The 16,151-nt window shown below is 40.3% G+C and overlaps 1 protein-coding gene across 1 annotated transcript in view; it reads right to left on the bottom strand.

Moving 5' to 3' along the window:
• Positions 1-16,151, bottom strand: part of LOC122808363 (unconventional myosin-Ie-like) — a gene marked incomplete in the record, with an annotated part of 1,223,059 nt that overhangs the window by 658,788 nt on the left and 548,120 nt on the right. Inside the window, 1 exon segment of the mRNA XM_044079330.1 lies at positions 10,796-10,963. Coding sequence (XP_043935265.1) covers positions 10,796-10,963 — 168 coding nt within the window.

The following is a 16,151-nucleotide window of genomic DNA, read 5'->3' as shown; positions in this document are numbered from 1 at the left end:
ACTGTGGCAACTCTGATGCAGTCAATGTTGTGGAGTGATAGGCCACTGAGTTCTCATACGACAGAGCAGCAGACGACACAGGATGAAATTGAAGACAATGTGCCACAGGAAGATGCTACAGAACTTTCTATAGAATGTGTACAAAATATCCAGGAGCAGACCACCATGAGATGCCAAAAAGTTAGACTAAAAATCAGGTAAAATCACGAAACTTTTAATAAAGGAAGACAAACTAAAACATAAAACGGAGCTCAACTGTTCTATAGAATGTCTACAGGAAATGGAGAACAAAAAATGTACCCTCAGTTTAGAAGAAAATGAGCTAACAGAAGAAGTTGCTTGATTTAATAGACAGACATATTAAGATCAATGAAAGAAATTGACTGCAGAAGGTTAACAATGCTGCAAAAGTCAGAAATTTGATAAAACAAATGAACACAGTAATTAGGACTGTCCATAGAGATCCATGTGATATAACAGAAGTAAACAGGATATATTACTGTGCTGCTAAATTAATAACAGATAAAATTCTACCACAAGAGCACAGGGTAGTAAGGGAAAGGAAGGGGAGAAATCGAATCATGGCAGTATCAAATAGAGAAAACTTTAAAGCAATTAAGACAAGAAGTGTCACTGTTAGAACAGTATAGAAGAGGGAACAGATCATCAAAAATACTCAGAAAGATAGATGTGATAACAGCAATGCGCAGTATTATAACAGATCAGGATCTTGCACTATTACAAATAAGAAACTAAAAATCTTAGCACGGGCAGAAAAACTTAGAAGATACGCAGATAAAAATAAAGGAAAAGTACAAAATAAGCAATTTAATGATAACCCCAAAAAAGTTCTATAGAGAATTGAGAAACAAGACAAAAGGAAATGAAAGACCATCCAAAAAAAAGAAGAAAAAGATACATTTTGGAGAAATATATATGAAGATCCTGTGGAATATAACAAAGATGCTAAACGGACAGAAGTCAAAGAAAAAATAAATTGTTCAAAGGTACAGGATAAAAGTTAAGAAAAGCCTCCAATTGGAACCCCCAGCCCCAGATGCAGTACTTAACTTCTGGCTAAAAGTATTAACATCTTTGCACGAAGATTTAGCCATGAGTAAGAACTATTTATATGTGCACCCTGAAAAGACACCACCTTGGTTAACAACAAGAAAAACAATGCTCCTACTTAAGAGTGAACCTGCAAGTTATCCAAAAAATTATAGACCAAGACCAATAAAGTACAGTTGTGTACACTTACCATAAATGTAGATGTCAGAGTGCATTCGCTGTTGCAGTCATTACATTTGGGTTATCTGCTTGCAGGTAGCCCTCAGTCGGCCTGATTAACAAAGTCTTGGGTCCTGCACCAGTTGCTGTCCCTTCTTCCATGACGTCAGGTCATCAGGGGTATAAAACATGCAGCAGACACCATTACATCAGTTTTTCTTGCCCCAGATATCAGGTGTCCCCCTAATGGGAAGCAATTAAATATAAAAGTACAATGATATAGCTCCAACAAAAAAGCAAATACACCAAAAAGGCTTTTACGCATAGCAAAAGAAAGCAGAGGTATAGCCAAAAGAAGTTAGGGGGTTGGAGGGAGGGTAACCAGGACTGCAACAGTGAATACACTCGAACATCTACATTTATGTTATGTTATGTATATGTATATTTATATTCAGTTTTTATTATGTCAGTTTCTATCCAATGTATAGGGAATGACCACACACCATAATATTATATAGTATATCAACACTTTATATAGATTATGTTTTATGAACATTGGCATTGTCCTTAGTTTTTCAACATCTTATATATTCACTCAGGGCAATATATATACACATTTATTCATAGATGTTATATATCATTTACTTATTTATTTATATACATACTCTTTATATATTTTTGGTTATATATACATTGATATATTATATTTATACCTATACATGAATTAGATATACAGTCAGATTTTACTTTGTTATTTAATATTTATTTAATAAATAATAAACAGTTATTTTTAATATACAATATATGTAATATATGCATTTTTAACAGATATATATATATTTTAATAGTAGTTTTTAATATTTGAAACATTATATACACCTGGTCGTTCGGAGATTCCCTCTCCGCTATATACTTGGCTTTCATTGCCACACAGTAAACATCTCGAATATAATTGGGCAGAGTATATATTCAGCACTAAAGAGAAGGCATACAATAAGATCAGTATTTTATTTTATCAATATGAATTTTCACATTCGTTCATACATAGTTTCAGTATTGAAAGTTATTAGTGAGAAATGCCATCTCACATTAACGGAATGAATATAAGACTTGTTTTCATTTCATTTTACTAACTAAATATTACAGAATGCAGTTGATGCTAATACAGCTTTAAGTAAATTGATGATTTAAGAATTAAATGATGTAATTAATTGATTAATTAATTAAATATTGTTGCTGCTAGATATATAAGGCATGGATTACTACAATATTTTAAACCTGTCTGAAGAAGCGTGCATTGGAAGCATCACATTCCTTTGGATTTTATATGAAATAAAAGTTTCAATATCGTTCGTGGTGGTGGTCTACCTTCTCTACTTGATTACATTTATGTTAAGTGTACACAACTGTACTATGTTCTTCATGTTTCACAGTTGCAGTAATTACATTTGGATAGATTCCCAAAGCTATGGTTGGGAAGAGGAATTTAGATAGCATTAGGACCAGCTATAAGGCCCTGCAAGACTGCAGTGGCAAAGCCAGCTCTGGATTTAGAGAAAACTGGCAAATGATAATGCTTAGTGAAAGTATGTACAGAACTCCAGGTAGCAGCTTTGAGGATGTCCCTGGTAGGGACGCCTCTGAGAAAGGCTGTAGGGGTAGATGCAGCCCTGGTGGAGTGAGGTCTGATCCCCTGGGGGATTGGTTTTCCATGGTGCTCATAGCAGAAATTAATGCAATGGCTTATCCATTTAGAAATGGTTTGCTTTGAAATAGCCTTCCCCTCTGCCCCTGCAGCAAATGCCATCAGCAGTTGTTCAGATTTCCTTTGAGGTTTAGTCCTGTCCAAGTAGAATCTAAGTTGTTTGTGCACATCTAAGGAATGCAGTATCCGTTTCCCTTTGTTCTGTGGATTGGGAAAGAAGGTTGGCAAATGAATGGACTGATTAAGAGCCACACTGGATATCACCTTGGGCATGAGGGATGGATTGGTTCTGAGGGACACCCTGTCCGCATGAAAGATGATGAAAGACTCCACTGTCATAAGGGCCTGTAATTCAGATACCCTTCTAGCTGAAGTGATTGCTAAAAGGAAAGTTATTTTTCAAGAAAGAAATGTTAAGTCTGCAGTAGCAGCTGGCTCGAAAGGAGGTAGATTGAGTTTCTCCAAAACAAAGTTAAGGTCCCAGGCTGGGGTTGGAGCTCTCCCGGTTGGTCTCAAATTTTTGGCGCCTCTGAGGAACTGCTTGAGCAGTGGATGAGAGAAGAGGGGAGGTTCTGTGTTATAAAGAGCTGAAATGGCTGAGGCATGGATTTTAATGGAGGAAAAAGACAGGCCCTTGTGAAGCATCTCAGTTAAGTATTGTAAAATCTTAGGTAAATTAGCCGCTGCTGTGCTCATCCTTTGAGATTGGTTCCAGGCACAGAATCTTTTCCATTTTCCAGCATAAGATTTTCTAGTGCTAGGCCTCCTTGCCTCTAAAATGATATCCATCACAGGTTTACTGAGGGATGGTAAAGGAGAGATTATGTAATTAGCCAGGCTGCAAGGTTCAGTGTTAGAAGCTGAGGGTGCAAAATTTGGTTTTCCTGCTGAGACAACATGGAAGGAGTCTGAGGCAGGTGCCATGGGGATAACCATGACAGGCTGCGCAGGAGTGGGTACCAGTGTCGGTGCAGCCAGTCTGGAACAATCAAAATCATCCTTGATTTGTCCTATTTGATTTTTAGTAGTACTTTGGAGAGCAGAGGCAGAGGGGGAAAGGCATAGACTGATAGTTTTTTCCAGCTGAAGGACAGAGCATCTACTTTCCAGGCTTGTTTGTGGGGAGTCCTTGTGCAAAATTTGTCCAATTGGTAGTTCTGGGGAGAGGCAAACAGGTCTATATCTGGGCTCCCCCATTTGCTTGTCAACATGTTGAAAATCCTTGGTTCCAGTTTCCACTCGTGTGGGTCCATGAGGTTTCTGCTTACTCAGTCTGCCAGTGTATTTAATTTTCCTGGCAGGAATTGAGCTTCTAGGTGCACTTGGTAGCTCAAGGCTGTGTTCCACAGTGCCATGGCTAGTCTGCAGAGGGGGTAAGAATGTGTACCCCCCTGCTTGTTTATGTACCACATAACAGTGGTGTTGTCTGTCTTTACCATTAGTTGCCCTGGAAGAATGTGGCCCTTGAAGGCTGTCAGAGCATTCTGTACAGCTAACATTTCTTTTTGATTGATATGCAGGTGCATTTGACTTGGGTTCCATTTGCCCTGAATGCACTTCCCTGCCAGGTGAGCTCCCCATGCATAGTCTGATACGTTTGTTAGGGTTTGGGTGGCAGAGGGTGGTGTGAAAGGTAGTCCCTTGTTTTGGTGGCAGGCCTCTGTCCACCAAAGGAACTCTAGGCGTAGGCAAGGTATGATAGGAATCATTGCTTCTAGATCCTGAGAATGTTGACACCATAGGCATTTTAGATACCACTGTAGTTTCCTCATATGCAGTCTTGCATATAGAATTAGAAGAATGTAGGAGGCCACGAACCCCAAGGCTTGCAGTATTTGTCTTGCAGATAGCAATTTATGTGGCCACTTGTTTGAAGTAGGTTGTCAAATAAATTTGTTTCTCTGACGTGAGGTAAACCATCTGAGAAGTTGTATTCAAGCTTGCTCCCAGGAATATAATTTGTTGACAGGGTACCAGGTGTGATTTCTTTTCATTTATGGTGTACCCAGACAAGTTAGAACCCTTTGAACAAAGGCCATATGATTCAAAAGTATGTCCTGTCTTTCTGCCTGAATTAGACAATCGTCCAGATATGGGGATATTTGAATATTTCTTTGCCTGCAAAATGGAATAACTGGAGCTAGGCACTTTGTGAATACCCTGGGCGCAAGTAGATAAGCCAAAGGGCAGTGCAGAGAACTGATGGTGCTTGTAGCCTGCTTTGAAGCGTAGGTATCTTCTGCAAGATTCCCCGATTGGGATGTGCAGGTATGCTTCTTTCAAATCTAGTGTTGCCAACCAGGCATCTTTGCCTAGCAATAGGAAGTAATTGGTGAAGAGTCAGCATCTTGAATTTTGGAATCTCCAAAAAAGTGTTTAGAGTAGGCAGGTCCAGGATAGGACTCCATGAATTGTCTTTTCTGGGTACCAGGAAAAGTCTCGAGTAGAAACCTTGTCCCTTTTCCTCTTCTGGTACTAGCTGAACAGCCCCCATGCTTAAGAGAGAAAGTACTTGTTTTTGGGCCACAGCCCACTGATTTGGGGGTAGGTCTGGCCACCCGCTTGGTGTTGGCAACGCGTGGAAGTGAAATCTGTATCCCTGGGACACTATATTTAAAACCCATTTGTCCTGGGTAATGAGTTCCCAATTCTTTGCATGAAGAGCAATCCTCCCCTCCAAAGGGGCAGTCAAAGTTGATAAGTGCTTGGAAATTTTAAAAGGAAGTCTTTGAGACAGTTTACCATAGGGAGGAGTCTTATTACTCCCAGATTTGGAAGTGGAGGCCCCCCACTGCTTAGTCGTGTGTGTGCCCTGGGACTGAAATCTGGAGTTTTTGCTGCGTTTGGGTTTGGCTTGAGAAGACCTGGAAGGGGCTGGAAAGGACCAATTCTTAGAGGGCCAGTGCCTACTAAATCTAGGAGGCTGAACTTGTAAGAAATCTTTAACAGTTTGCTTAGATTTAGCTTTGTCTTCCATCTTTTTAAGAACTTCCTCAGTCTTGTTGCCAAACAGGCAGTCCTGATTTAAGGGAGCATCCAACAATTTAGCTTTAACATGATCAGGCAAAGATTGCTCCTTAAGCCAAGAATGCCTTCTTAGCACAGACCCAGTAACAGCAGCCCTGCAAGAGGCCTCTAATGAATCAAAACCACAAAGCAAAGTATGTTTTCCAACTTGTTCAGCAGAATGCATTAAATCCTGCAATTCTTTATTTTCCACACAGTCAGGAATCAACATCATTTTCTGTTTAAGCAGTCCAATAACATGTTGCTGATACTTTAACATATGAAACTGGCAGTTTAAAGCCCTAATGGCCAATGTTGCAGAAGTGTAAACCTTCTTACCCTATCTATCCAGCGCCCTGGAATCTCTATCAGAAGGGGTAGGATTTTTAGCAGTAGAAGCCTTAATGCCCTTGGGCCCCTGTGAATTAGTCTCTAGATCTGCAATAGGATTTTTAAAAAGGAACTTGTGGGACTCAGGGACTCTGTAGTACCTGTCAGGTTTTCTGTGAGCAGGAGGCAAGGAATCAGGGACCAAACTAGATTCTGAAAACGCATCAACAATGTCTAGTACAGGAGGACTAGCTAAAGGTCTATGCTGAGGTAGGAGAAGGAAATCCCTAAGCCCTTTTTGTGAATCAGAAAAGTCCTGGCTTTCCCAGTGGGAACGCTCCCTTAGAGTATGTAATGTTTCCCCAAAAGAAAAATCCTCAGGAGGGGAAACAGAGGGAATGGAGTCCTCTGCATCAGAATCTTCATAAGTAGATAAGGGCAAATCCAGATCATCAGAAGAATCAGAAAAAAAACAGAATCCTGATCAAAAGATTCATAATCAACTTCAGTCCTAGGCCTCTTGGGGGGGGGGGGGGGTTGGCTACCCCTGATTAGAGTTATTAGATCTTCAGCCATTATCATTTGTGTTTTAGGCATAGAGGCCTGAGCATGTGGTCTGGGCGTCGTTTTTTTAGGCATGGTTCGAGATTTAGGCCTAAGTAAAGAAGGAGGCATCAGTTTAATATGCAAGTCCATAGGCCTGAATACACCCTCAGAAGCCGGTGCCTGCACAGTGGCTCTGGACCCATTCAAGGTACAGACATCCACAGGTTCCATAGTTGAAGAGTCTCGCAGCATACCGGAGTCCGAATGGGCCTCAGTAGAGGCCTGCGAGTCAGAAGTAGCAGGTATCAGGGGCTGCAAAAGCGCCTCACTGAGTACCAGCGAACTGGCGAATGGCTTAAGAGAAGCATCATCAGCAGTTTTGGACCTCGGCGGCCTATCTCTGTCTATATCTTTGCATTTTTTTCGGAATCCCGGTAGTCGGATGGCAAACCAATGAAATTTCTGGATAACTAAACCGAGAACCAAAATATTTAGAGGCAAAAATATACAGACGATGGATAGTGTGCTGATTAAATAAAGCACAAAACCGACAGCAAGGTACATTGTGGTCAGGGCCTAGGTAAGGAATACAGTATGAATGAAGATCTTTATGAGGTATTTGCTTTCCACAAGTAATGCAATTATTAACTTTTACTGACATCGGTAAGGAGCAAGAAAAAGTTTCTCCAACGGGGTACTTAGTTTTAGTTGAAGACTTCTGTTCTGAAACTCGAAAACAAAAATTTCAGGGGTCGGCCAACTGGCACTTGCGAACTGTTTCTGCTTCGGGCACCGCACGGCAAGAAAGACTGATGTAATGGCATTGGCTGCATGTTTTATACCCCTGACGACCTGAAGTCATGGAAGAAGGGACAGCAACCAATGCAGGACCCAAGACTTTGCTAATCAGGCTGACTGGGAGCTACCTGCAAGCAGATAACCCAAATGTAATGACTGCAACAGTGAAACACGAAGAACGTCTTGCCTTTAGACTATGTATAAACTATACACCAGAATTGATGCCGACAAAAGTTATAGTCATTTACAGGAAAATTCAATCATGGCAATAGAAAAAAAGGGTAATAAAAGAAAGTCATGTGGAACAAAGGATCATCTGTTGCTAAATAAAGTCATAATGGAGAACTGCAAAAAGGGAAAGAATCCAAGTATGGTATGGATTGACTACAAAAAAGCATTTGATAATATTCCACATTCCTGTATAAAAGAGTGCTTAAAAATGTATAAGATACACCCTACACTGACTACATTACGACCATGAAACAGTGGCAGACCACTTTGCAATTAAGCCATGATAAAGGACATATTGTTATTCGAGGGATAAAAATTCAAAGGGGGATATTCCAGGGTGACTCCCTGTCACCGCTGCTATTCTGTCTTGCCCTTAACCCATTAAGCTGTCTACTTAACAGATTAGGCCATGGCTATAATTTGGCTCCTAAAAAAACAACAAAGTGTAAAGACTTCTCATCTTTTCTTTGTCGATGATTTAAAACTGTACAGCTCATCAAATGAAGAATTGAAAGCACAACTGCAAGTAGTCAAAACTTTTTCAGATGATATAAGAATGTCATTTGGTCTTGATAAATGTGCAAAAGCAACCTTTAAAGCAGGAAAACTGCAGCATCAAGAAAACATGGGTCTATATTATAAATATGAAAGCCCAAAATAGCGAATACATCTACATCGGCACATAAAGGTCGATGTACAAAAAGAGCGGAATACGTAATCGGTAAAAATGAAACCGCTGAATGTATTTGCTTGGTCAGCAGGGCAATCATAGGGATGAGGAAATATATCCTTTCCCCACTGTAGTGCAGTCTCAGAGTTGGTATATTTAAATAGGGGGGTGTGGGGGACACAACCCCCCCACATGGGGGGCTGCAGGGGGCTTGCCAGCCCCCTGAAAAAGTGTGTTAATTGAATTTTATTTAGTTAGTTTGAGCTTATCTGCATGGCACTGTTGGCTGACTAAATACTTTCGGCATTTTTATTTTCACCGATTACGTATTTTGCTCTTTTGGTACATCGACCTTTATGTGTCGATGTAGATGTATTCGCCATTTACAACTTTCGTGTTTATGATATAGACCCGAAAACATCAGTTTGGGGCAAGAACTGAAATTAAATAAAATAACTTGAGCAAGAGGGAGTGTATAAATATTTGGGAACTGAAGGATCAACAATAAAACATGAACAAATGCAAATAAAACTTAGTAAGGAATATTTTAGAAGACTTAAATTAATCCTGAAAACATATCGGAACAAAATTCAAGCTATAAACCAATTTACTCTTTCTGTCCTTACAGTTTTGGAGTGACTGGCCCCAATATGTGTTGGATAGATTAGACAGGAAAACAAGAAGGATACTTCATGCTCACCAAATGATTTATAGAAATTAGTGCATACCAAGATTATATATTCCTCATTCTGAAGGAGGTATGAGCCTCCTTGAAATTGATTACATGTATAGATCTGTAATTGTGGGACTCCACACATATCTGCTGCCCTCACAAGACCCAAATGTAGTTAAAGTTTTGAAACATGAGGAGAATAAATCTAAAATGAATTCCCTTCTCAGTCTAGCAGAAGCACATTGGTGTTGAGCAGGAATGGAAATCAAAGCAGAAGTAGATAAAAATCAGGTAGCAACTTAATGTGCCAAAAAAACAAAACAAAAGAAAGAATATAAGGTGAAGGGTCAGATGAGAAGGCAAGAAATTTGGAAAATGTATAAATTTAACTGCAAGTATAGAAAACTTCTGGAAGAACCTCATGTGGATCAGATCGAACGTAGGAATGGTTAAGGAGAGGCGAATTCAAACTAAAACATGAAATCTTAATATTGGCGGCCCAAGACAGGGGGCTATGTACACGTTGGTTTACAAAGTCCATTGAAAATGTGGGAGAAACAGACAAATGTAGGTTTTGTAAAACAGAATTGGAAACAGTCGCACACCTTGTCGCTGGTTGTGATATACTAATGGCAGAAGGATTGTATACTGAAAGGCATAATAATATGCCAAGACTGTTGCACTGGTGATTATTCAGACATTATAACATTGAAGAAACTGAAAAACATTGGAAACATGAGCCATGAAGCATCATAGAAAATGATGAGGTCTACATCACATGGGATCAACCATTATCAACAGTTCAAAAGATACATGTGAGAAAACCAGATACAGTGGTCCACTAAAAGAAGAAAAAAGTAGCACTAATCACTGAAATTGCTACACCCACTGACTACAGTGTCTTGCATACAGAGAGATACAGAGTCATAAAATATCAGGATTTGCAGGGAGAAATGAGAGCAATGTGGAAGAAAGATACCCAGACAGTTCTAATAGTAGTAGGAGCAACAGGTCTTATAAAAAGAATCTACAATCATATTTAGATATGTTAACAATAGATGTAACTCCATACGAACTGCAGGAGTCATCATTACTGGGCACATTGCGGGTGCTGTGAAGAGCACTTCTGGCTGAAATCAAAGACTGAAACAATACTAATTTCATGAACTTTAATCGTACTTTGACTTAGGAATGGGGTCCCGTTCCCGTCATGGTATTAGGAAACCCAAAAGATTTGGAGAAATTCAAAAGACATGGGAGACTAAGGAAAGGAAGATAGCTTACAAAGCAAACACTGTTGCAACATGTAAAACATAATACTGAACTAGTTCTTTAAAAACACAGATAAGTACTTTCATTTTAAGGCTGATGAAAGCACTCTTTCGATAAAAAGACTTTACAGAAACCTTAAACCATACTGTAGATTTCACAAATAAACCAAATCCCTATGTGCAGAGATAACAGTAACCAAAACCTTGGAAATTACTTGACTGTCAGTTATGGATACCTGATATGAACTTCAGGAAATCATGAGGGTGGGATGATTTAAGGGCAATATATTTTAGGTGTTGCAGGCAGGCTTTGACCACACTGACTTTGATCATACCTTCCCAGCATAGTGATGTATAATAAAACCTTTGTTCCAACTGTTGAAATGCTCATGTGTTCCTATTGCCATCTGTAACTTCTGCAGCAACGTCTGGTCTGCTCCTTCTCCTTTGGCATGCATTGTGGCACAGACATCATCCAGGATGCTCATTATACCAGGAGGGCTCTGCAAATGAAAATATTTACATTTATTCTCATTCATTTTCTCAAGTCAGGAAAGGTACAGACTTGCATGCATTTTTGTTTATTTTACCAAAATGCTTATCCACTAAATTACTAAATTGTAAATATAAAAAGACCAGTAACAAATTAAGAAATATACCAAAAGAGACAACAGCATACACTTAAGCTAGTTAAAGATGTGGGACCATGCCAAGATCATACTGTAAAAGAGAAACTACGTTACTAGTATAACTGCTGCTTACTGACTGATTTACCACTTGGCAGTCTATAAAGGAATTGCAGAGTGATAAGTTTACTGTCTTATATGAAACTTTGTAATAGAAGGAGTAATTTAATTTAATAGCATTTATTTAATTAGAATGCAATAGTAATGTACATTTTCTGTTCTATTCTGTAATGGGGAATGGTGACCTTTTAACTCCTCCTTTAAGAATCAGGAGGTGTTAATCCCCATTACAAACACTATTATGTTGATATGATTATATCATGCAACATCAGCCACATATGAAAACATCTCAATTAGTGTGTGCAATATGCAAAGTCCAGTATTCTTAAATGCTAGTTAATACAGCTTAAGACAAGCATGTCAAACAATAATTAAATATTAAAACTAGACATTACATTACATTCCTCCTATGATTAAGAAAAACACTTATTAAAAGATGACACTTAAGCGACCCTCAAAATATGGCCTATTTACTGGGTCTGTATCACGTTGTCGAACTTTTAAAAGTTCGAACGTCATATGGTCGACACCATATGACTGAACTTTTAAAAATTTGAACATTTCAACGGAGATCTCCGTACAGTGTGGAATGGGAAGATTTCCCTTTCTGCACTGTAGTGCCTAAATGAGATTGCACAAGAGCATTTCTCAATTTATTATACACTAGATAACCTTCCAGCTATAACTCAGGCCACAGGCAATAAAAATCATAGGCTCAGTATTTACACAAACCACAAAAACAGCTTGTTTTAAAACAGATATAGTACTACTGTAACAGTAAAATTATGTTACTTTGAATGAGAGTGAACAAACTCGTACTTGAGAAAACTGATAAAAATATGGGGGCCATACATACTTTTACAGGTGCAGGTACACTTGCTTGAATCTCCTTGTGTTCTGACTGTGCTTCTCAAACATATTGGAAATACAGAGTGTATTTTAGTGCATTTATTAAAACTGTATTTGCCTTAATATTGATACAACTCAAGTGCTCTAGGTTGCAATGCATCTGAATTTTTTAAGTGTGTTTTAGCTGCTTTTCTGTATATATAGACTTCTCTGTATCTGTAAGACTAGCTACTTATTCTACTGTATTACTGCCTCTTAAATTGTTTTTCAGTTGTGCACTTGCCTTGCTTCATTTAAAACGTTTTAAATTGCTAATTTTGTAGAGTTTTAATTGCATTTACTGTTTAGGGCTACACACTCAAGTGCGTTAGTCTTTTCTGTGTTTATTTACTGTATTATTGCATTGTTTATCCTGTTTTAACCAAAACAAACCCCAAAAAATACTATCTTGTTTGCTCATTTCCCACCTTTCCTAGCCAGGACAGTCCAGATCCCAGGCTTTGCTTGTCTAAGGACTATATTTTCTGTGTTCAGAGCTATCCAGAACTTGCTGTTGTAGAAGGAAGTCCTACTGCTTACCAGTGCGAGTGGTGAGCATAGTACTGCCTATCTAAAACTAGAGGAGTGGTTTCTAGCTCTGAAATTGTAATTTTATTAGCCTTTTTGGACTGATTTCTATTCCTTTCAACTTACTGGCTTAAAAACGTGTGTGTTTGCGCATTTTTCACATCGTGCAGCACCACGGGGCTATGGTTAAACTATTCCAGGTGCCAGAAAGTCTGCTTTTCAAATTTTCCCTTAGAAATAGCTGGTTTCTCAGTAGTAGCACTAAAATCTGAACCCCTGTGACTAGCACTTGCTCTAGAACCTGCTGGAAAGCACTAGGAAGCCTGAAACTGATACAAGCACTCAACTCTCCTTGTCAATAAGGAGAAATTAATCGTAGGCACTAAACAGTCTATAATTGCAAAGTACTTTGCAAAGGTAAGGGAAAACAGCTCTTGTACTTTACAAAAAAGCACCTGAACAGGCATGTCCAAGGGTCATCTTCCGGTGATTTCTCCTGTCCACCTGGTGAATCTGGGCATACTGGGGAAATGCGACAACTGCCGCATGTATACAGACAACCCTCTCCTCCTGCCACCCAACACTACAACCTGCGAGAGATGCACTTACATAGCCAAACTGGAAGCAAAGCTCTTTCCAGCCAAGATTGTGCTAGACAGTCAAGAGGAGAAGATTAACATCTGCACTACACCTCAAGCCACACATAGCCCTTTAAAACCCACACCATCAACACCCACACATAGCAACACTAAACCCACATTAGCGGAGGCCCTTAACATTAACCTGGCCAAGCAAAAAGGACCTCCGAAGCTGAAATGCAAACAAACACCAGTTACAACCAAAGTGACAGACAGCTCACAACACCAGTGTGCCATCCAACAACAGCCCCTAAGGCAAGACAATGGACCCAACACTTTAGTCATAGGTGACTCTATAGTCCAGGCACACTGATGTCCCACTGACCAGGCTGAACAAGGAGAAAATTACAGTCAGCTGCCAGGATCCGCCACATAACGCATGCACTCAAGTCATTCTACAATACAAATACGACTCTGTCATTGTCCATGTTGGAGTGAAGGACTTGAGATGTACCTCCCTGGACTACATGAAGAGAGACATGGAAGAGCTCTCGGATCATGTGGCCCAGGCAGGTATGACCCTAGCCCTGAGTAGAATCCTGCCTTTGCCCAGAATGATACCACAGTATAAGGACAAAATGATTGACTTCATCAATTGGCTAAGCTTCTGGTGTCATTCAAAGGGGATCCAGTATCTGTCTGCCTGGGAAGGCATGATCGACAAACCACGATGCTTTGCCAGCGATGGTCTGTACCTGTCACCCCTGGGATTCAGGTTACTGGCTAAAGCAATTGCCACTCCTACAGTGCCTTTTTTAGGCAAGGTTCAAAGGACAAAACCACCACCGTAACAGATACAAGCATGCAAAATCTGAAGGTAATGCTACTCAATGCTAGAAGTCTAAACCTCAAAATGCACTCTCGCGAGGCACTCCTAAAAATGGAGAACATCGATACCTGTGCAATAACTGAGATCTGGTTCAAGGCTCCAGAGAGCACCCCTGCAATACCAGGCTACAACTCTTACCACACTTTTCAGCCACCGAACCAAGACCAAAACACTAAAGGTGGAGGAGTGTCCATATTCACCAAGGATATTCACACCTCCAGGCTAGTTGCCCAACACAATGCATCTGAAATTCTCCAGGTGCAACTAACACTAGGTAAGACTGCAATCCAAATTGTAGCTTGCTACAGATCCCCCACCATGCCTCAAGATTCTCACTACACCTTTCTAAACATACTGGAAAATATTACGATATAAACAAACACCCTAATACTGGGTGATTTCGACTACCCTGCCATTAACTGGGAAAACTACTCCGGTACCAACACCTTTTTCTAACAGTTCTTGGAATTCATACATTCCAATGCCCTGGATCAACTAATTCATTGTCCTACCAGGGGCTCCAATATCCTAGACCTGGTCATTACCAACATGGGAGATAGATGCCCCACACCAGTGGTCACCTCCTCATTGGTCAGGTCTGAATCCTACACTAAGGCACTGTATGAGCACATTCACTCGTGCATGAATCATGCCATCCCAAATAGAACCAAGATGCTCTCCTTCAAAAAAATAAAGCCAATGTAGTGGTCCCCTGCCATAAACAAACTATAGAAGAGAAGGAAGAAACTGTTGCAAAAAAGAGGAAAATCCCAGGATGCAAAAAACTCCCTTACCAGCCTTAGTAAGAAGCTGAGATCCCTCAAAAAATCCTCAAAAGCTAGCTAAGAAAATAAAATTGCCAAAGATTCCAAAGATAACCACAAGGCATTCTATAGTTATGTCAAGAATCTAAATGGCAATGCTCAAATCTGCTCTGACCTACAACAAAATGGCATTAAATATACTGATTCCAAGGATATTGCCAATATCCTGGCAGACTGATTTAATGCCAACTTCACCCCCTGTCACCCCCTAAAGGGTCCATCTCAATACCAAAAGATTGCCAAATTCCAGTAATCATGGCCACACAGGTAGAAACTGCACTCTCCAAAGCTAAGAATACAGCATCCATGGGACCAGATGACATCCTGGGCTGTGTACTACATGAACTACAAAATGAACTGGCACCTCACCTAAGTGTCATATTTAATCATAGCCTCACCTCAGGCTTCGTGCCCACTGAGTGGCGCACAGTTACAGTTATCCCACTCCTCAAGGGTGGATCCACCTTGGATCCTGGGAACTACCGTCCCATCAGTCTGATGAGCCTGATCTGCAAGGGGATGGAACGCATCATCATCGAACTTATAAACAAAGACATTGGCAACCTTCAAACACTGGACCCCACCCAGTTTGGGTTTGTGAAGGGCCGATCTTGTCTCCTGAACCTGATTGACTTCTTCAAATCAGTCTCCAGAGCTGTGGACGAGGGTAAGGCAGTCCACACAGCCTATCTGGACCTCGCCAAGGCCTTTGACACCATCCCCCACTCTGGAATCATAGATTTACTAAGCTGGGCCCCTACGTCACTCGATGGGTTGCCAACTGGTTTCCTGACAGAACCCAAACTGTTAAAGTAGCTGACTCCAAATCCAGCTCCAGACAAGTGACAAGTGGAGTACCTCAGAGTTCAGTCCTGGGACTGCTCTTGTTTGGCATCTACTTCTCTAAAGTACAGGCCAACACTAAGGGACTCTGGCTAACAAAGTTTGCAGATGACTGCAAACTGGGAGCCACTACTGAATCCCCAAATGATGTGGATATTCTACAAAAGGGCCTTACAGAAAGAGATGCTTGGTGCCAGAGCCATGGGCTCAAGCTTAATGCCAAGAAATGTATAGTTATCCCCTTTGGGAAAAAACATGTACCCATGAATTACCACATAGGCGGCAGTACACTAAACACAAAGTGTGATGAGAGACTTAGGGACACAAGTGGACAGTGGTCTCACCTTCGATAACCACATCCCCACAACAGTCAGGAAATCCTTCTATGTGGCACA

Source organism: Protopterus annectens, chromosome 8.part0, assembly GCF_019279795.1.
Source record: "Protopterus annectens isolate FY-2018-M chromosome 8.part0, PAN1.0, whole genome shotgun sequence".
NCBI lineage: Eukaryota > Metazoa > Chordata > Ceratodontiformes > Protopteridae > Protopterus > Protopterus annectens.
Note: the sequence above shows the minus strand (reverse complement) of the source record. Positions and strands in the feature narration are given on the sequence as shown.